We start from the raw sequence: 22824 nt of genomic DNA on the forward strand, positions 1-22824 counted from the left end.
TTTTCTCAAAGAAAATATTTGTATTTATTTACATACAACCTATACCTGGCTTAAATGTCACAAAACCTGTCAAACTCATATTGCCAATTATTAAACCAAAAATGTCACAACCAGAGCCCCAGAAGCCACCCTGCCGTCACGACACACCAAAACAGCATCCCTCTTCCCAAGGCCCAACTGAGCAGATTCTTTTGGACTTAGCAGCAAGCACCTTTACCCACTGAGCCATCTTACTGACCTGCTAGCAACCAGATCTTGAGTAGCAATCTGTCTCCTTACAACGAATAGAACAGGGACCTCCTGTCTGAGGGTGAGCTTTAACTTGGGCTCCTCTTTCCAAGGTTCCCAGCATTAGAAAGTCACCACAGATGATTTCCTCTGAAAAAAAAAAAAAAAAAAAAAAATCCTCTTAGCTCTTCTTAATTTCTGCTTCATTTTAAAGCCACGTACCAGGAATAATGTTATTGGCTGAACAGCCTCAGGAGAAATAACAATGAAAATAATCATAAGCCACTAAATAATGTAGCTCGAGAAATATTCACATCAGGCAGTAAATCAAAACGGCCTGTAGCCACACCCTCTGAGATTGTAAAGAGTGGCGTCTCGGGGGTGGTTCCGGCACCTGTGTGTGGCTATGTGAGGCCAAAGCAGGGTGTCAGATCTCCTCCTCCATAGTGCTCTACTCCCACAGTTTTCAATCTGTGAGTTGTGACACCTTTGGGGGTTGAACAATCCCGTCACAGGGGTCACTTAGGACCATTGTAAAACACAGCCTTAACAGTAGCAAAATCACATTATGAAGTAGTAACACAAGTAATTTTATGGTTGGGGGTCACCACAACATGAGGAACTGTGTTAAAGGGTCACAGCATTAGGAAGGTTGACTGCCAACACCCACGCCAGTGTCGCCATAGTAGCATGTGCTACAGGGCGGGAGACACGCTTTCTTTGGAAATTCGCTCCCTGGAAGGTCCCTGGCAGACTCATCCCACTTGGAAAAGAGACGAATTCTGAGATTTCTACGATTTTTTCAGTTGTGGTTCTGGGGCTGGATTAATGAGTTTTTTGATCTTTCTCTGTGACTCCTGAAACAGCACAACTAATTTTATAAAGAAATTTATTATTAGTAGATTATTAAAGGCTTTAATAAAAAATAATATGTAAAAGAAATAAGTTTAAGAAAAGTAATGAATTAGATTTAGTATTAATAGGCATTAAGAATAGTGAAATAATAATAGGCTCCTTCTTAAGAAAAAATAGCATGAGAGGTGCAGCTGGCGGGAGTTTCCCCTCCCTTCAGTGCCTTGTTTCTAAGGAAGATTATAAATCTTTAGCAGGACATATGGGAGGTGGGTTAACAAAAGTGTAGTTAGATTTTGATACAGAGAAAGATTTTGGCAGGTATCTGACTTAGCTCCTGACTTTCCTCTTCACTGGTTAGCAATAATGAAACTGCATTTAAGGTTTCTTTTTCTTTGTTTGCTCTGATCAAAAAGTTTTTAGGCCAAGATTTCTTGTGGGCACTGCTTTATGTTTGACTGCATTTTGAGTTAAAATGTAAACTTTGTATTCTTGGTAAAAGTCTAAATGTTCTGGGAAGTATGCCAACTTTAAGGTGCCTTTTGTAAAATCACTATAAAAATACTAGCTTAATTTCAGTAAAGTCACAGCAGAGTCAAAACCATCAAGGTGTCTCTGTCTGTCAATTCATCGCTGAAACCATGTCTTCCTGTCCGAAGCCTTGTTCTCCCGAGGACGCTGGGAGCCCGACTGGGCCGGTCCGTGGCAGTTGACAATTACTGAGCTAGACGCTCAATGTTAGTGCAATGAAATTGTCACCATAGACAGAGACTTGATCTCATCCATCCACAGAGAGAGGCTTGATCTAGGCATTGGAGCCACAGAAAAGACATCAAAAGTCTATGACTTACAGAGGAGACCCTCCCCCTTCAAGCCAGGCACCGTGAATAAGATGGATAAAATATGTACAGTGTGCTAAGGATAGGCTAAAGGAAAAGAAATCTGGAAAGGAGAATGAAAAATGCCAGGAAGAGGTAAAGAAAGCCATCTCGGAAGGTGACTTTGTGGGAAAATAAACAAACAAAAAAACAAAACAAAAAAAAAAAACAAAAACAGAGTAAGAGAAGGGTGAGTCCAGGGGACTTTTAGGAAGAGAGACCCAGACGGAGGCCTCCCAAGTAAAGAGCAGCTGGGAGTCAGCCCACAGGGGCCTGCACTGAAGGAATCTTGTAGCAAGGGGGCAGTGTTGGAAAGAGAGCCGATCAAGCTGCCTGGTACCTTAGGGAGGGGCAGCCACAGCAGGGTTTTGCATAGAAAAAGGACCTGGGCCAGCCCACAGTTTATGTGGCTGATTTTTACCCAAGGCAAAGTCAAAAATCAAAATATCCACACACAAAAAAATCATGGTGATGGCTCGGAGAAAAAGAGCAATTCATAAACCCATGATGTGTGTGACAAAGGGACACTGCCACTGCAAAGTAAGCCGTCAGTCTTGTGAACAGCTCTCTGCGACCTTGGGATAGTGCGGTAGGCAGAGCCCAGGAGGGATGGCCCAATGGCGGTTTAAGCAGCTCCCTCCCACGCCGATCAATATGAAGCATTGCAAACAACCAGGCTGCTGTGGAAATGACAGTGTTGAACTTTTGAAGCCAGGTCACAAAAACACTGTGGCTTCTGCCTTTTGTCTCCCCCGGGACCACTTCCAACAAGGGAAGCTAGCTGGCACGCTGTGAGAGAGGAACTGAAGGCAACACCTGACCCCCAGTTCACTAAACACAAAAAAAGAATCCGTAAAGGAAGTAAGTAAGTAAGTAAGTAAGTGGGAGAGCATGTAATAGATTAGAAAGGAATGCATCAAATTTTAGTTTGTAAACGTTGAGGACTGTAATGTGGTTCCATAGCAAAACTACGGTATTTGTAAGACGGATCTATTAAAAAAAAAAAAAAAAAGTGTCATTGTGCATTACTCATCCTCAAATAGTCCAGAAAGTCTGTGACTACATACAGATCATAGGTGAAGGGTGACAACTAGATGTCACATAGCTGTGATCCCAGCCCTTGGGAGGCTGAAACGGAAGCATTCCGAGTTCAAGGCTGACCTGAATCACAATGAGACAAGCAAAACAACACAAGAAACCCTTAATACTGGTGCGTGTGAATCAGAGGTGTATGTCTGCCTGTGTGCGCGTGCGCCCTCCATTCTTAATTCCTGGAACTTGCCTGTACATTTGCCGCTATTTACAAGTCAGTAAGTAACTGAGCAACCAAGCGCCTGACTGCAGAAGGTGGGCAACCCCGCTGGAGCCCCTTTCCACCAGTTTTTCTTCGTTTCCCCAACAAACCCACACTGCGGACACGATACACAGCGTGATTATAGGCCGCTCTCTACCTCTGTCTGGAAGGTCATTTTAACTCTAAATTGAAAACCTTCCGATCCCAAAGGCCGCAGGTCCGTGGAGCCATTGTGTGGGGCTGGTTTAAACCTGGTGAAAAGCAGCAACCTTGCATTCGGATAGTCAAGTGTCACTTTAGACCTGGCCCTCTCTAGAGGTGTATTCTGTTTCAGCCAAGTTATTCTCCGCTCTGAGCTCAGTAGTCTCATATGCAAAATAAGGATGAAAGTAGTGATGTACTTGGAGCTCAAGTAGATCGGTTGGTCCAGTTCTTCCTTAGTGTGGTTTGAGCCCCAGCACTACCTAGAACTTGATATGCTGATTAGTTGGTTAGTTAGTTAGTTAGTTAGTTAGTTACTTTGTTGGTCACTTTGCTACAAGTTAGAGTCATCTGGAAAGAGGGAACCTCGGCTGGAGAATTAACTCTATCAGACTGGCTTATACAAAGATCTCTGGGGACATTTTCTTGATTAAATATTGATGTGGGGGCATGTGGTGGTTTGAATGAGAACAGCTCCCATAGGCTCATGTGTTTGAATGTTGACCCTCAGTTGGTGGAACTGTCTAGGGACGATTAGGAAGGCTGTGGCCTTGCTGGAGGAGGCGTGTCACTGAGGGATGGGCTTTGAGGTTTTGAAAGAACCCACCAAACCGACTCTCTTCTCCCTCTTTCTCTCTCATTCTTGCTCTCATTTGTGGGTCAGACGCGTAAGTTCTCTGCTGCTGCTCTAGCGCCATACCTGCCAGCCTGCTGCCACACTCCCCACCATGATGGCCATGGACTCGGCCTCTGTAACTATAAGCCCCAATAAATGCTTTCTTTTATAAGTTGCCTCTATCATGGCCTCTATCTTCACAGTAATAGAAAAGTAACTAAGACGAAGGGCCCAGCTCACTGTGCACTGTGCACACTGAGTAAGCCACGGGGAGCAAAGCTAGCAGGCAGCAGCACCGGTAGAAGCACCAAGGCTTCTGCTTCCGACGCCAGGTTCTTGCTCTCGGGATTCCCTTCATGTGGATGCTAAGCTGTGAGATGAAATAAACCCTTTCCTTCCTGAGTTACCTTTTGGTTATTTCATGTATCGCAGCCACAGAAAGCAAAACGGAATACTGGGGACAGGGGCAACAGGCCTATAATCCCATCACTCATGGAGACGGAGCCAGGGGGATCCGAAGTTGAAGGTCATCGCCGCTCCACAAATTGCCTTGGTTGTGGTGTTTTGACATGGCAACAGAAAAATATGACAGAATTTTAGTTTTCTAAATGGAGATGCCACTGAGTGGGCTCTGACGAGTGTCCACTCTACAAGAGGAGAGTCAACACGGAGGGCGGGGTCCTGGAATGAAGGTTCTGGTACACAGTCCAGCCAGCCACACAGTTATGCTTCACCTTACTAGACAGGGCTTACGTCAGCCATGATGTCATCAACAGTCTTTCTTAATGTTCCCCATGAGGTTGCAATCCAGCAGACCGGACACTCAGCTGTCCAGCGGAAAGCGTCTCAAGCTTTTAAGCCAAACCAACTGCTTTCTCCAGGCCGCACACCCTCCAGGGGACAATGGTGGCAGGGAGACTACATACAAGCCCTCCAGGCCCTCTTTGGATGGTTTTCTTGCCAGTTCTCTTCCTCAAATAAGGGCAAAACTGACGAAGCTATTTTCCTAACCATGCTGTCAGTAGGAACGATGGCAGCACTGACAGTCGCACTGTTTGTATGCTACAAAGCGCTACCCCACCACCTTTGCACGCTCCAGGACGCGTGCTCTCGGCATGGGGCCAGCAATTAGGATTAGAGGTGGGGTAAGAGGTGAGAAGGCGCCATTTCCCAAGCATAGTCAGTGGCATTTGCTGACTAACTATAGTTGGGCGTGGATGTGTAGGTGACAGGGAGAGACCCTCTTGGTTGGAGGGAGAGTCATCATGAGGCTGCAAATTCAAGAAGGGCTAGGCAGTATTTGGGGAGGTGGGCAACTCTAGGCTGACGTTCCAGTGAGTTTCATTTGCAGCCTGAGTGGTTTCTAAGAAGAGGTGACCCCTAGATAGTTATAAACAGAGGCTGTGAGTGAATGCGCTGAAATCAGGACAGTAGGAAGCATGTGATTCCCAACATCTTCAGACTGAAGCACAGGATCAACACAGGAAGCCTGCAACCCTAGGGTTCCTCATAAAACTGTCCAAACCAACCAATCTACCTGATGTGTAGAGTATTCAAGTGAGAGCAAAAGTTCCATGTATGTAACACTCTCCACATGCGTGACACTCTTCACATGTGTGGGGCTATTCTGGTGTTCTCAGATTAACAATGCTCTCTCTGCATGTATGATGCTCTCCACATGTACAACACTCTCCACAAAATATGATGCTCTCCACATGTGTAACACTCAACACATATGTGATGCTCTCCACATGTGTAATGTTCGTTGTTGTCTGCCTGTTTTCCACTGAGAAGCGAGGGCATTCTCTAAGGAGAATGGGGTTATGAAATCATGGGGCCTTGACTCAGAATAGGTTCAGCTCTGAGCCTGGTTTGTGTAAAGTGAGTTTGTACGTGGCTTTACTGCTCAAAGCCTTGGGTTTTTTTTGCCTTTAAAGGATAGCATGAAAGCCCTGAGAATTGCAAGCAGACAATCAGCACAGTAGTCCAGAGCTTGAGCCCTGAAAACAGGCGATCGGGGTTTGAATTCTGCCCCTTTCTGTTCAATCCTAGTTAAGTTTCTTTATCTGAGCTTCAGCTGCCTGTGCATAAAACAATGTTACCACGTGGAATTATCGTGAGGATTTCATAAATGAACTGGCCCAAAGCACCTAGAACAACAGCAAACATACTAAATGGCTGAGTGTAAGTTGGCTGCTTCCATGTGCAACCATTTAACATAAGCAAGTGTGTAGAAATTGCTCAAGGGCTAGCATGATGTCTAAGAGGGTAAAGATTATTGTTACCAAATCTGTGTTCGATCCAGGGAGCCCAAATGAGAGGAGAGGACCAACTTCTGTCAGTTGTCACATGACCTTCATGTGTGAGCCATGAAATGTAAGCACACACAAATAAATGTTGAAAAATAAAAGGAAATAAAAATTGCTCAGAAAGATGACTATCATTGTTGCTATTATTCAGAAAGCTGAGTAAATTATTCACTTCTAAAGTTTTATGCTTCTAAAGCACAAAATTTTGTACATGGAAATCGTAAGAAAACAATTCCAGAGTTTCATTTGTAAAGACATAGTCCACAAGTTATTTTCCCTTCATAGTATGGAATTTACCTTGCACCATCCTCACTGGCCTTCTTGTTGATTCTTATCAGTCAAGCAAATATGCTAGAGATAGCTGGATGAGAGCTGTCCATTCTCAACAATTCAGATGTCCCACTTGCTATAAAGTGGGAAAATCCCGACACACGAATTCCACAGCCATGAGTATACAGGGGAGATATGCAAGGGCCTGAAACTCTTAATTCAAACTGTATCAACCCTACTGCATGCCGTTTTATTTTGCTGATTCGGCATTTTATGCAAATATTCACTTTAAGTGTTTTTTGTTTGTTTGGTTTTTAAATTAAACCACTTTGTTCCCAAACAAGAGATCTATGTTTTAGGCTGTCTAGACTTTGATTGCGACTTGTGAGCTGGAAATGCCGCTGAGCTTTGGGATAGAAAGAAAGGTTTCCCAAGTGACTAGAAAATGGAGGACAACAGTTGAAATCAAAAGAAAATCGGAGACACACATGAAGTCAGGCATGACTCTTTTCTCTAAAAGCTCAAATGGATAAAATTATTTGTAAAAATATCCAGAGATGTTCAAAATATTGGCCTATCTGCCATTGGGAGGATGTTTTCACTGGGATGTATGAAGGACTATGACCTTCTCAGACCGATTACATGCCTTAACTATGCAAATCATTAATTTTTTTCTTTATTAATTACACTTTATTCACTTTGTATCCCCCCTATGGTTCTCTCCCTCCTCCTATCCTAATCCCTCCCTTCCTCCACCCTCTGCATGCATGCCCCTCCCCAAGTCCACTGATAGAGGAGGTCTTCTTTTCTTTCCTTCTGATCCTAGTCAATTAGGTCTCATCAGGAGTGGCTGCATTGTCTTCTTCTTCGTAATTCATTCTTCCTCGTAATGCTGCTTCCCCCTCAGGGGGAGGTAATTAAAGAGCAGGCCAATCAATTCATGTCAGAGACAGTCCCTGTTCCTATTACAATGGAACCCACTTGGATACATGAACTGTCATGGGCTACATCTGTGCAGGGGTCTTAGGTTATCTCCATGCATAGTCCTTGGTTGGAGTATCAGTCTCAGGAAAGACCACTGTGCTCAGATTTTTTGGTTCTGTTGCTCTCCTTGTGGAGTTCCTGTCCTCTCCAGATCTTACTGTTTCCCACTTCTTTCCTAAGATTCCCTGCACTCTGCCCAAAGGTTGGTCATAAGTCTCAGCATCTACATTGATAGTCTGCAGGGCAGAGCTTTTCAGAGGTCCTCTGTGTCAGGCTCCTGACTTCTTCCCTCTTTTCTCCTTTTTCGTATCTCCATCCCTGATCTCAAGCTGTACTACAGAGCAACAATACTAAAAACTGCATGGTACTGGCATAGAAACAGACTGGTGGATCAATGGAATCGAATAGAAGACCCTGACATAAATCCACACACTTACGGACACCTGATTTTTGACAAAGATGCCAAATCCATTCAATGGAAAAAAGACAGCATCTTCAACAAATGGTGCTGGTCTAACTGGATGTCTACATGTAGAAAAATGCAAATAGATCCATACTTATCACCCTGCACAAAACTAAAGTCCAAGTGAATCAAAGACCTCAACATAAAACCAGACACACACTAAACCACTTAGAAGAAAAAGTGGGGAATACCCTTGAACTCATTGGCACAGGAGACAACTTCCTGAACAGAACACCAACAGCACAGGCTCTAAGAGCAACAATCAATAAATGGGACCTCGTGACACTGAAAAGCTTCTGTAAAGCAAAGGACACTGTCCTCAGAGCAAATCATTAATTTATTTCCATGAAACTTCAGGAAAGGTCAATCGCCATGTATTCTTCAGTAAGCAAACCTTTGCTTCAACACTGTAGGCTTTGCACAACATTTTTTTTTCCTGATACTTATTTTCTGATACTTTTTTTCCCTGGAACTTATTCAATAAAACAAGAATTCATTCATTCATTCATTCATTCATTCATTCCCCAGGATCAAGAGGCCATGTACTTTCCATAAGCAAAAGGCAAATTGCAACTCGTTCAGTGAATTTGCTCCCTGACCAATGCTTTTGGTTGTTACCAAATCCTCCCCCTGTATGTGCCGAGGAAAGGCTGTCTGGTTAGCTCTTTGGCTGGCCATTACAACCCTGGCAGAGCTCAGGGCCTACTATTACCTGCTTTTGTTGTTCTTAGAGTCAAATAGTGCTGCTTTTGTGTGTATGGGGGCATATGTGTGTATCTGTTCACACCGCGTGTGAGCAGGCACGTGTGGAAGCCTCAGGTTGATGCAAAATAGTCCCCCGTCACTCTATCTCTTTCTGCCTTATAGGGTGATCCTGTCTCTCACCGTAGCTGGAGCTCACTAATTGGCTAGCCTGGCTGTCCATCAAGCCCCTGGGTTCTCCTCCAGCTGTCTCCCCTGGGGAGGATCAGAGGTACACAGTAGGTATCTGAATGCAGGTCCTCACGCCTGCATACCAAACACTCAACCCAAAGCCATCTCCCTGACCCCAAATCATGCTATTTGACTATCTGTGTTCTAAGTGTTACAATTATCCATCATCTATGGGACTAACATAGAAGCCATCATTACTTACCTGTTTCTCTGAGTCAGGCCCTTCCTCCAGCAAGGCAGCCAGGGTCCTGTCTGCCAGTGCTGGTGCCTCACTCTTCCTTCAGAGAGAGAGGAAGGACAGTCCCACCACTATTCGAATGAAGGTGCAAGTCAGGGTCCACAGAAATTCCTACCAGCCTCTCAAACACTCACGGCCACTCCCAAGGAAAGGCTGAGAGTTCTAGCAAAAGAAGGACTCTATTGGAACTGTCATATGGCTGGCACGGAGAAGGATGGCCGAGGTGATCTTTCCATTTCTCAAGACAACATTGGATGACGGTCGTGTGAAATTGCTGAAAGTTTTTTTTTTTTTTCTTTTATCTCAGACTATTTCTCTTGGCATGAAAATCAAAGCAAAGGGAGAGTAGGCAGTTGCAGCTCACGTGCTCCATGGTTGCCAGAATTTGCCCGAAGCAGTTCTCTTCTTTGTTTTATTTGGGCTGGGGTGTCCCTTTGAGACAGGATCCTGACACGAAGGCCAGATTGGCCTGGTACTCCCAGTCCTCGTTACACAGCACTTTCCTTTGTGAGAGATGGCCTTGGATTTGACAGTCACTGGGGAAAACTACAGTTCTGTTTGCGTCCTCTCAAATTCACGCACTGAAGCCTAATGTAGGAGCGTTGGGAGATGGTTTCTGGGAGATGGCTGGGTGGGGCTAGTGTCTTAGAAAAGAGCAGAGGACTCCCTCTAGACCAGCGGTTCTCAACCTTCCTAGGGCTTCGACCCTTTAATACAGTTCCTCATGTTGTGGTGACCCACAACCATAAAATTATTTTTGTTGCTACTTCATAACTGTGATTTTGCCACTGTTGTGAACTGAGATGTAAATATTTTTGGAGACAGATGGTTGCCTAAAGGGTCTCAACCCACAGGTTGAGAACCACTGCACGAGAGGTAAACAACTGGCAGAGTAATAGATGTTATGTGATGGGACTTCTTAGATTAGCTTACACAACCGGGGCTTGAGAGTCCATCAATGGTGTCTGCCGCTGGAGAGGCCGAGACTCTAGTAACTGCTCGCTCCGTGAGGCTGGCTGTTTTAGCAGTCCCTATCTGGTGCTGGAGTCCTGGAGTCATGTTGGAAGACCTGGGTTCATGGCAGGGAAGAACGCCTGCAGCATCTGTAGCAGAATAGAGGTGTTCTCCTGCAGGAGGAGAAGGCAGGCAGGCAGCCCATTTTTTTTCCCTTTCAGATCCCTTTATATCTAGGGTGCACCCCATCCCCACTCTGTCAAGAGTGCTGCTCAGAGAAGGTCTTCTCCCCTCAGTGAACACTTCTTGGGAGTGCTTTGATAGCAGTGATTGGCAGGAGAAGGCTGCCGGATGGCCAGGCGTTCCTTTCCTGTGCTTTCTATCTGGGGTTACCGTTCTCACACTAAACAACGATCAGGATCACAACTTCTCACGTTGCAACCGCAACAACGTGTGGCCTCTGGCTCAGCCTCTGCTCTGCCAGAATCCATGCTTGCCTGAGTCCTAGGGCCGCCCTCCCGGGTGGACCTGCGGCTTGTCAAGATGGTAGGCGGGGCGTACTCGAGGCCCCGCCTCCAACGTCACCGGACCCGCTCACGAAACTCTGCAACCTCTCGCGCTCTCCGGTCCGCTAGTTCTCGGCTGCTCCACTGCGCCATGGCGTTCGTGACCAGGCAATTCGTGCGCTCCATGTCTTCCTCCTCCGCGTCGGCCGCCGCCAAGAAGATCCTGATCAAGCATGTGACAGTCATCGGCGGCGGGCTGATGGGCGCGGGCATCGCGCAGGTGAGCGGGCCGCGCGCGCCCCGGGGGTGCTGGAAGTGTGTCGAAGCGGTCCCAAAGGGCGCAGCGTGCTCCGCTGTTCCACATCTGGAGCCCTTGGCCCGAGCATGCTTCTGAACCAGCTTCCCCGAGTCGGGGAAGGCTCCGTGCACAGCACCGATGCACGCCTGCACTCCTGCACGCCCGAGCTGGACTGTGCACAGTTCTGCGTGCAGAGTTGCAGAGTGCGTTTGCTCACCGCCGGGAGCTGACAGGAGTCTGCTTGCCAAGACCTGGGCTGCGATTTCTTTTCGTTTTCCTTATCTCTCCCCCTTCCCCCCCCCCCCCCCGGGTTCTCCGGTTGTTATCTGGACAGTTTTCTTTCCAAGTGTCCTGCCTCTTCCTCAGGTCTCCTTCTTTGCTTGGCCTTCACTTTTGTAACGGTTTGGAAAGTCACCTAATGGGAGTTTATGGAGTTGCTGGGACTCCGTCCAGGGCTTGGCCAGGCAATTTTGACCTTTGACCTAGTGCCCTGGGTCAGATATCTGGGTGAGTGCTCAGGTCTGAACCTCAGGAGGGTGGAAGGCAGAGATAAATTTAAAGGACTGTGAGAGGTCTTTATAATCTGTAATCAGCTTCTGTGGGACTTTGCTTGGTGCCAGCTGAGGCACAGCTCAGGATCAGCTCTGCATTTTGCATGCTATAATGCATATAGTATCTTTCTGTTTATAGTTACCTTCCTACACACATTGGAGAACTGTTTTTTTGTTTGTTTTTGTCTTTATTTTCTTGCTGTTATATTCTTACCCTTTCAGGCCTTTGCAACTTGAGTTTTGTGGCTGCTTGAATTTTGTGGCAGTGGAGGGCAGCACGCTTACCTAATTTTAGTTAGGGAGGCTATCCTCAGGTCATTGTCTTTTCCCAAGCAAATGCATACTTGCATGCAGGACAAGTTAGTTAGCCAGTTATCTCGATTGCATTTTCTTCTAAAATCTGTTTTAAAAAGAAAAGAAAAATACATTACTAAAGTGGAGAAAATATAGCTACTCTCCATCTGTATCTCTCTGCACCTGCCAAAACTTCTCAAGGCTTTGAGAACGAGATTGGCTGTCCAGGCCTAATACAACAATGTAGCCCTTGAGAAATGTTTAAGCACCATCTTAGTAACAAGATAATAGGGTTTTATGTCTCCAGTAGCAGTGTAGGTAAGGATCCAGAAACTGTTGTAGATTAGAAACTAACCAGAAAGCATCACACCTGCTTTTGTACAAAAGCAGGTTGCAGTGTTCTGTGGATGCTGTGTCTGTCATTGACCAAAAAAAAAAAAAAAAAAAAAAGTGTGTTGAAGTGCCTGAGAACTCCCTCCCCAAGGACTTAAAAGAAGTGGGTAAGGTGCTGGAACTCTGACCTGAGAAGGGAGGAAGGAAGTGATTGACAAGGATAGGGATCATAGATTTAAGGATTTAAGCTACTTGAATAGTTGGACCAGGGAGTTCATATGGAAATTTGGGGCGGTGGGGTGTGTGTGGAGAGAAAACCTATTCACCTCCCAGCAGAACTTTGTGTGTGTGTGTTGGGGGAAGACCCAAAGTCTAAGTAGTAGGCACTCATAAGGAATAGCTATTTCCCTGGGTTACATTAGGTGACAACTCTGAGCCTGAAGGGCAAACTGCTTTCCTGCATAATGTCTTCTCTGTGTTTATAGTGGTTTAGCTGATCCTTTTTTTTTTTTTTTTCTTATTTTGGTTTTTCAAGTCAGGGTTTTTCAGTGTAGCCTTGGCTGTACTAGACTCACTTTGTGGACCAGGCTGGCCTCAAACTCACAGAGATGGGCCTGCCCCTGCCTCCATGAGTGCTGGGATTACAAGCTTGTGCCACCATGCCTGGCTTAGCTGGTTCATTTCTTACACCTGGCCCTGAAGCAAACAGTTCTAGGTAGTGCCAGCTCCCTCCTTCCCTTTTAAATTAGAACTGGAGTTACAGTTACAGACAGTTTGGGTGCTAGGAACTGAACCCAGGTCCTCTGGAAGAGCAGCCAGTACTCTTAAGTACAGAGCCATCTCTCCAACCACTGTGCTATCTCCTTTTTGAAAAATAAAATCCATAATGGACAGTTTTTAGTACGTGGTAGTAAATTTTTTTTTTGCCCCTGGTACCAGTGATGAATTGTTAATTAATGTGTTGAGCATAGGGGGTGGGGTAGTCTGCATGTTAGTGAAAACATCAGGAAGTTGCTCCATCTCTGCACCTCAGTTTCTCTAGAGTAGGTAGGCCTACTCCTGGTTCTGTAGGAATATAGAAAAGGAGTAAGTGAATTAATTAGCACACAGGTAGCATACAGCCCCAAGAAGAAGTGAGAACTGCCTTTGTGATTATTGCCATCATCGCCGCCATGCTGTCCCATACATAGTCCTTTTAAGCCTTGAGTCTACTTTTGTCCCTGATCCTTGACATAGAGAACAGGTGTGTTGGGTTTAGGTGGAGGAGAACATTGATCCCAGTTTCGTGTTCCATCTTGCTTAGCTCTGACGCAGCTACCAGCCGACAGTGCAGTTTACCCAGGGATTGTTGAGAAGGACAAGCCTCTTAGTTCATCATTCCACCTGGAGGAAGCCGTGAAAGCACAGAGATTCACAGCTTGTTTGTCGTCCTGCATCACGTTGAGCTGCCATTTCTTCTGAGCTCTATATGAAGTGGTTCAGGTCAAGTGGCAATTAATTCTGTTCATAGTTGTAACTAATTGACGTGTTCCAGTTTGTGCTGAATAAGATGGAAAAACGTGTAAATAGATTTTGTATGCACCCAATGCATTTATCAAACAGTTGGGCAAATTTTAGGCTCATGAGGTCCAGGCTTAGTTACATCTGGCCAGAGCATTGGCCATTAGTGCATCTGTACCTCCTAAGAGTGTCTACATTGCTTGCCATTTCTTTGTTTGTTTTAAATTAAAAAAACAAAACAAAACACTTAGGCTGCAGGTTAATATTTAAATGCATTGACCTGTTTTATGTGTTTGTTATATACTTCTGACTTGGTTCTGACGACCGCTGATTTATCTTTAAGCAAAGAGGCTTGTAGCAGTAAGTGAGCTTTGGGTGGAGACATTGCTTTTTGCTTTGTAAAGAAGGATGGAGGACGCGGCAAGCTCTGTGTTTCTCGGGTTGATAAAAGAATCTCTTCTAAGCGTTGCCTAGACATTATTTTTGTATGAAGAGTCCAGAAAGCTCACACGCCTCATTACTTGACTGTTGAACAGCTACTGGGCCGATTAGCAATAGTGTTTGAGAGACTTTCTGGCACAATGAATGTATTCAGTATCTTACACTTTGGGGCGGGGGGGGGGGGGAAGTTTGAACTTATAGAGATTAGGAGTAAATTCGTCTTACCAAAGCCTCCAAACTTGTGTGGTTTGTGTAAGTGTGTGTATGCGTGCGTGCGTGTGCGGTCGCTTGCACACCTGTGTCCTTTTCAAAAAGCCAAAGATGAGCTGGCTAGTAGCTCTTTGCTGAAGCTGCGTGACTGTAATCCCAGCACTCTTACATGTGAGATGGGAGGCGAAGACAAGGACCAGCTAGCCTGGAGTATGTACCGGGGCAGAAGCTGCAGGAGAGGCCCTGCCTCATGGTAAGGGAGAACCAGCTCCCAAAAGTTATCCTCTGATCTTTTCATGCACAGTATAGCACATGTACACACACTCACAGACACACACCCACACACCAACGATGTACATTTCTTTTTCTTTTGAGCTCTTTATCTGCCGGGGGACCATTCTCAGCCACAGGTGAACATTTACTGGAGTCTTTTGTTCTTATGCAGTGCTCAGTAAGAGGGCAGATGCTCAGAGGGACTGGAAAACTTCTCCCTAGCCTCTGAATTTGTTCCCACCTTCTCCCACCGTCCTCACCTCTGAATTTTCTGGTGTTTAATGGAATAATAATCAGAGCTTGGTGTATGTGTTAGCCTTATTAACTTCTGTTGTCAAAGTGAGTTAAAGTTTTCTTGAAAAATAAATGTAGAAACTTAGTTTTCACGTCACAGGAAACTGGCATAGTTCCTGGACTATGAATGCTCCTTATGAAGGTCATGTTTTTATTCCCAGGTCTTCTGTCCTTTATTTCTTTTCCTTCCTTCCTTCCTTCCTTCCTTCCTTCCTTCCTTCCTTCCTTCCTTCCTTCCTTCCAGGTTCCTTGATGTAGCCCTAGCTGGCCTAGAACTTACCATATAGACCAGACTGGCCTTGAATTTACAGAAATCCAGCATGCTTTTGCTTGACATGGTTCCTGGGTTCTTTGGCAGGAGTACTGGGGCCTTGACAAGTGTGCCATTCACTGGGACTATTTTTACAGCTCTGAAGCACCCTTGTCTAAAAATATTTTCTCTTTGGCTGGGCCTGCCTTCTACCAGGCCTAGGAAAGACATGGAGCCGAGGACAGAGCCTTCACAGAGTTCTGTGTGAGTGTTTGCCCTCAGTGTCTTACAGTGAGTGTGCCGGCCACTGTAATAGAAGGCAAGAGTTCTCAATGGCTAAAATAACAGTCTCTAAAGTTAAAGAACCAAGGAAAGTCCTGTGTTTTTACAACATTGAATAAGTAATAGGGGGAAAGGAAAACCAAAAGTGACCTCTGTCCTCCTGTGTTTCGCTCTGCATTCCCAGCTCCATCCTTTCCAGACAGGAGTTCCAGGTGGTGGTGTTATGTGACTCTCGGGAAGCCTGAGTACTGTTGTTTTCTTCGCACCCAAAATACTGAAATTCTTTTTTTTTTTTTAAATGGCCTTTTTACAATTGTTTGCGTGTGTGCGAGCATGCAAATGCATGTACATGTGTACCTGTGCACTTGTCAGGGAATGCATATTGAGGTCACTAAAATCCTGTAGGAGGCAGTTCTCTCTTTTTAGCATATGGGTCCTGGGCTCAGATTATCAAGCAACCGGCTGCACTACCTGCCGAGCCATCTTGCCTGCTGCCTGAAAATTAAATACCACCCGTCACTGATGTAATTACTCTTGAACTATCAGAAGAAGTCTTAAGCTACCTCCAAAGGAAGATCTGTTTATGACTGTTATTAATCGCATAGGTATATATCCCAAAATGAAAATGCTGATTATACAGTAATACGGTTTTTAAATTCTTGAGGGATTTCTGTATTTTTCCAGAAAATTATTTTGTGTTCTAAAAACAATGCATAAGAACTCTTCTCCACTTCCTTGCCTACCCCTTTGTTGAATACAATAGCTGTTATTTTTAATTTCCATTTATATTTGATAATTTCCTGCATGTACACAGTATGTTTTGGTCCTTTCTATCCCAGCTCCCTCTCCCACTTTCATAACCTCTTCTCTTTGAGTAGCCCTACTGAATCGTTCAGAGCAGAGATCAGGCAACCTACCAGCCACGCTCCTGATGAAAAATGCCTCCCCCTCAGCCAGTAGCCATCCGTTGCCAATAGCTCCTCAGCCAGGGGTGTGGAACCTCATGAGTTCATCATCCATCCATGCTGGGATCTTTTCTGGCTTGATCTTGCAGTTAACCCTATAGCTGATGAGAGCTAATGAATGCAATGGCTGTGCCATTTCCAGAAGACATCGTTCCTCCCCATCCTTCAGCGCTCACATCCTTTCTTCCCCCATCTTCCGCCACGTTCCCCAAGCCTTGTGTGTGTGTGTTGTGTGTGTGGGGGGGTGCATGCATGGAGGAGGGGGTGTCAGTGTAGATGTCCTATTTAGGGTTGAACACTGAACAGCCACGTCTTCTTAGCCTTTTGGCCAGGCATCAGTCAGTATTACCTGAGGGGGAGGTTTCTCCTATAGGCATAAACCTCACATTTAGGGGGATGTACACAACATGTCCATTTAGCAGAGCAACCGTAGGCTCTCCCCTAGGGCCTGTCACCTGCCGTAGGCTTTGGACCAAGTTTACGGCACCAGGCATGAATCCCCTCTTATAGAGCGTTGATGCCAATAGTGGTCATTCCACGATTGTACCACGGGACACATCTTGCCAGGCGGGTCCTTATTGTAGCGTGCAAGTCTACCGCTGGGGAAGTCCACTGATGACTCTCCTCCCCTACTAGCCTGCAGAGCACCTTCCGGTCCTATGAAAATAAGCCAACAGGGAGGAAGATTTCGGGTTAGCTTCAGCTTGATCTCTGTGTGTCCTACAGCTAAAGTATGCTGTCTTTTTAAAAAATATTTATTTTACATATATGAGTGCTCTGTCTGCATGTACCCCTGCATGCCAGAGTAGAGCATGCAGATCCCAGTATAGATGGTTGTGAGCTACCATGTGGTTGCTGGGCATTGAACTCAGGGCCTACTGGAAGAGCAGCCAGTGCTCCTACCTGCTGAGCCATCTCTCCAGCCCCAAGTATGCCGTGTCTTAGCAATAGAGTCTTAGTTGTGATGAGCAACCAAGATCGATGACAGTAGCCTGTGTGGTTTGTGGAGCTTCTATGGCCTCTCTGACCATAACCTGTAAGGTGGCGTCCCACACCCATGTCTTCTCAGAAGAGTCTTGTCCACCTGTGCAGGATGCCTCTGTTCAAAATTCTTCTTTAAAAATGTGAATTTTTAATTAGCTTACAAAGTAGTGGGTTTCCATAAGGCTTTTCCATACATCTTTAATTTTGGTTAACCCTCCTTCCCAGTTCTCCTTCCTCTCTTTTCCCTGTTCCCCAACCCCACTTAAGCCTCTAGACCTCCCCATCTCTACTTTTATTTCACATGTATTTCACCCCCCCCCACTTAAGGCCTCTTTTTCTCTCTTCTCTGGTAAGCCCCTTCTAGTTTTCTGTCCTCTGTGGATATTCTAAATTAGACACGCAAGTTTAAAAATTTTGACTCTGCAGTGCCCTTAACAGTAGCTCTCCTAGTGGATGTGACAGGTTAGGAGTGTTTTTGCAGTGCGCTCTTGGATGGACTTTGGCAGAGCCACAGGTCTCCTTGTGGATTCCTTGCTCCCCTACTCTGACCTTTGATTTGTTTATTGGTCAGCTGTATGCTTTTCTGTGGGGATGGGGTTCATGCTTAAAAACAATTTGAAAGGTACCGCTGCCCCCCACCACGCCAGATGATCTGTAATTAACATCCCGAACAGTATAAGTTTTGCTGCTCTCTTAACTTTGTAATCGTGAGGAAACTACAGTGTCCTCGTCCACCGTGCGATGGAGGGAATCCCGGGGTCTGTGTCCCTGACAGACAGGCACAGACAGCGAGGGCCCTTTGATGAAGGGGGCATGACACGTTGACCGGCTAGACTAGCAGGAAGTAAACACAGGCCACTCGGAAAACACCGGTGGTGTGGCGGTCAAAGGGCAGGAAGAACACGGCTTCTCTTAGGCAGCACACTGAGTTTGCCCTGCTGTTTCCCTTTCCCCAGCATTCCAGCCACCCGTGGTGGAGAAACCATCCTCGGCTCACCGAAATCGTTTCTGCTCTCAACTTGTTTCTCTTTTCTTACTATTCTTTACAAGCTAATGATGTGCTATCTCATAGTTCTAAAACACATGGAAGTTTTCTAAGGTTTGCTGTAAAGGGTTTCTAATAACAAAAAGCAGTTATGCTTTTTAAAGATTTACTTATTATGTATACAGTATTCTGTCTGCACGAATGCCTGCAAGTCAGAAGAGGGCACCAGATCTCATTATAGATGGTCGTGAGCCACCATGTGGTTGCCTGGGAATTGGGCTCAGGACTTCTGGAAGAATAGCCAATGCTCATAACCTCTGAGCCATCTCTCCAGCCCTGCAGTTACTGTGTTTAAAGCACTCATTTCTAAGATAACTCACAAATGGAGGCTTTTCAAAAAGCAGATCTGTCAACCCTCTGTTGCTGTTTTTATTAGGAAGTATCTGTTGTGTGCTGGGTGGCAGGTATGTTATGGCTGTTGCCCATGAGGAACCCACTGTTTGCTGAGGAGGAAATACGGGTAGGAACAATGTAATCCTAAGAAAGCTACAGACAGCCTGCCCGCCCTGTCCAGGATGGGAGGGCACAGACGGGAGTTGTAATAGCTTAGCGTTATGTTACCATTCTTTTTACATTGTATTTTTGGGGGCTGGAGAGATGGGTTAATTGCAGGGAGCCCTTGCTGCTCTTGCGTAGGATCCAGCTTTGGGTCCCAGCACCCACATGAAGTGGTTTGTAACCAACTATGACTCTAGCTCCCATACCATCTTCTGGCCTCTGCACGGACTTGAATGCTTATGGTGTACATACAGACAGGGACAGGCACACACACATATACATATGTGAGAGATGAGGAAGCTATAAAGTAAGATAATTGGTTAGTCTTAGGTGCTCAAGCTTGGCCAGTCCTGCCAAGTGTGGATGCAGCTGCACTTTAAGGTGGGGGTGGTTAGCTCATCCTTGAAGATTAGGGCTGCAGGCTCTTGGCCGGAGGTCAAAAGCTACTCAGAAGAAGTCTAGGTTCCTTGCTAAGAAACGCTATCTCAAGGACAAGGGTCTGCTCCTTCTTTTGCTGAGTGAAGGTCATTGCTTGCTTGCCCTTTTTTTATATCTGTCCTCACAGATAGGGTCACATTCCTTCACTCTCTGGAAAGGTACTAAGAGGCTTTAGCTTAACCTGGACCTAAAACTCAAAAACTATAGGCTTTAGAAGACATATAGGTTACAAAGTTAGCCTAACCCTTTCACATACACATAAGTAAAAACAATACAAATAATTAGTTTCCTTTTCTTTTTGATGAAGAGTGGAACTGGGTGCTGAGGGTGAATCTAAGATCTTCCAACAAGCTGAGTGTGGCCTCTGCTGCTGAGCTTCATCCTTAGCCTGAGGGAACTTTCATTTTTCTTTATTTTCTGTAGCAGCGTTTCAGTCTATGAAGACATTTGAAACGCAGATTTTAAGTGAAAGGGTTAAGAGGCATCAAGGAAGAAAGCAGGCTGTACTGAGAGTGTGGGTGTGCGTGTCTCAAAGAAGGCTCTCCAGACACAAAACTTTTAGATCTTTAAAAGGTAGTATGACATATAGGATGTACCTTCTAATGATAGAGAAAAAGGGACAATAGTGTGTGTGTGTGTGTGTGTGTGTGTGTGTGTGAGAGAGAGAGAGAGAGAGACAGACAGACGGTACATATAGCTCTACATATATGAAACTTATAATTACTGGAAATTCCGGTTGTCTCTGGACAGGGGTGTTCCCAAACTACCTTAGGTTGTGGTTGTAGGAACAGCAACCTCAGAACCTGAACTAGATGATGCAATAACCCTCGCCTAATCCCCACACCATTAACTTGAGCTCATAGTTTAAAATAATTGTTGACCAACCTCTCAGATTATAAGTTATCGCTTCTCTTCTACAGCTGTAATTTCTCCTAATTTTGGCTGTTTATTGACCAGATTTTGAATGTTTTAGTTAAAAAAAAAATAAAAATAAGGGTGCTGGAGAAATGGCTCAGAGGATAAGAGCACTGATTGCTCTTCCCAAAGGTCCTGAGTTCAATTCCCAGCAACCACATGGTGGCTCACAACCATCTAAACATGAAATCTGGTTCCCTCTTCTGGTGTGCAGGTGTACATGCTAACACACATTGCATAAGTAATAAATATAAATAAAAAATAAAAATAAAAATAAAAAACCCTACAATCAGTTCCTTGTTGTTTCACGTTCAGATTCTGGGGTCAGAGGTACCGAGAGGCCACTGAGAGCCGTTGGCTCCCTGGCTCAGTGCTCTGCTGTGACTTTCCTCCCACACTGGTTCTCATCGATGATCCGCTGCTTCTGCACATCAGAAGAGCCACAAGGAAGTGAGTCCTCTCCTAGGTTCCCAGAGAAGCTTCCTTAAAGGAGAGACAGCCTATGTGGGATTGTGAAAGATGTGCCAGAGTCCCCCAGCAGCAGTGACGAGAAAGAACTCTCCTTGCCGAGGACACATTGGGTGCGGATTTGCAGAGCAGGAGGAAGGGAGAAGTGCTGCGTGCCTGGGAAAAGAATATGGGTTCAGGCTACTCTGCTCTAAAGTAGTTGAACTTGAACAGTTGCCAAGATAAAAAGGTTGAGTCAATTTCTGTCACTAAGAGATTTTAAATATTAAAGCAGACAGATTAAAAACCCATCTGAAATGGTCTGGTAAAGTGAACCAGCTTTGTAGTAATGGGCATAAGTGTCAGACAAAAGTTGATGTCTGTGCTGGACAGATGGCTCAGCAGGGAAAGTGCTTGCTGTGCCAGGGTCATGACCAAAGTTCGAATCTCTAGAACTCATAAAATCCAGCTACAAGTGACCGCTCAGCTGTGATTCCAGCAATTCCACCAGCATGCTGGCCAAGCAGACCAAACAAGGAGCTCTGGATCCAGCAAGAGATCCAGAGTCAGTACTGTGATACAGAGCTATGGTGCAGAACTATGGTACCAATAATGTCAAGAGAGCTGGTTTTCAGGCTGAGATGGTGACAGAGCTTAGACTAGAATGTGCTGGTTTCAGCTATGGTGGGAATTATGGGGATGACTGGCATTTCAGAAGGGAAGGATATAGAGCCAGAAGAATACTGAAAGCAGAGACTTGAAGGAAACCTTTGTTTAAGGAGAGTCTATTCACAGCGCCAAAAGGAGACACACAAGACATTTACAGCTTCGGAGTGGAAGTTCTAGTAGGCTATTTCATTTTATACGGACATCGATACTGGTAGATATTGGTGTCAGTGGCACTTCCGGAAGGTTCTTATGTCCTAGGACAAAGAAGATGTGTTAAGACGAACATACTTCCAAAGAAGCAGTCTTGCCAGAGCAAACAAAAGCTTAGCTCCAATGGCTGCACAGTGGGGGCCTGGGCTTCTGGGGTCATTTGCATAACGGACTATTTGGGTCATTTACACAGTGCAGTCTTTCTCATGCATGCTCCATTGTATACAATGTAGAACTACATACAGTGCATTGCATGTCTCATTAACATCTTAGTTCTCCACCCACAGATGTGCATTGTAGTGTGGTGATGACCTATAGATAGGTTGTCTTCAGATACCTACCTATAGGGCCTCTGAAGCTGTCCCGGTGGCACAGTGGCCACATTTGGTTGGCCTCACACATTTTGTTGTTTTTTTTGGGTTTTTTTTTTGTTTGCTTTCCCCTTTACCAGCATACTTTTCCTTGTATTCTGACTTTGAAGTTTTTGTGGACGGTCTCTAGGACCTTACTGTTCTCCCACCTCCACATAAAATATGGCCGTGAAGAACGAGCATGGGCTAGATGTCGGGAGGCCACCGTCTCAATAATGCCCTCTTGCTACAATACCACCTGGCACCATTTGTAAAGAAAAGTGGTTTGCTTAACTCATAATTCTGTCGGTTGGAGTATCCCGTTTCAGGCAACCAGGTCTCGTGAGGGATTTGTGCTGCTCTACCTCAGAGTACACTAGAAGGGAAGGTGGATTCATCCCAGAGAGAAGCAAGGGAGCCACACTCACATCACCACAGCCTGTGTGATGCTGGTGACCTGCTCCTGAAGAAGACTTTTCTCTAATGCATCCATTCCCATAATCCTCTAGTCCTCACTCTCCTATACCAATACCACCTCGTTAGAACCAAAGCTGAACAGAAGGTTTGGTAGAAAAAGTATATTCAGTCTACAGTAGCCCATGATAAATTATCTGTAATTCATGTAGCAGTAATGGGAGAGCGAGCTGGGAACCAAATTCAGGTCCTTTGCAAGAACAGCAAGCACTCTTAACCACTAAGTCATTTCTTAAACTCCTGGTCTAATCACTGTAAACAAAATAATCTCAGTCTCTCTGTCTCCATCTCTCTCTCTCTCTCTCTCTCTCTCTCTCTCTCTCTCTCGGTGCTGAACATTGAACCCAGGGTCACATGCATGCTAACCATATCCGTTA

General features: G+C 45.3%; 1 protein-coding gene and 1 long non-coding RNA gene across 2 annotated transcripts in view; one reads left to right on the forward strand and one right to left on the reverse strand.

Annotated features, from left to right (window-relative positions):
• On the reverse strand, positions 1-10834 carry LOC132656897 (uncharacterized). The gene is made up of 2 exons (XR_009594687.1): positions 9231-10834; positions 1-378 (listed from the first exon to the last, which is right to left on the reverse strand). It is a non-coding gene; the product is annotated as an uncharacterized LOC132656897 (long non-coding RNA).
• The window catches only part of Hadh (hydroxyacyl-CoA dehydrogenase), a 41373-nt gene continuing 29337 nt past the window's right edge, over positions 10789-22824 (forward strand). Inside the window, exon 1 of the mRNA XM_060392690.1 lies at positions 10789-11006. Coding sequence (XP_060248673.1) covers positions 10878-11006 — 129 coding nt within the window. The 5' untranslated portion in view covers positions 10789-10877. The remainder of the gene's footprint in view (positions 11007-22824) is intronic.

This window comes from Meriones unguiculatus, chromosome 10, assembly GCF_030254825.1.
Source record: "Meriones unguiculatus strain TT.TT164.6M chromosome 10, Bangor_MerUng_6.1, whole genome shotgun sequence".
Lineage (NCBI taxonomy): Eukaryota > Metazoa > Chordata > Mammalia > Rodentia > Muridae > Meriones > Meriones unguiculatus.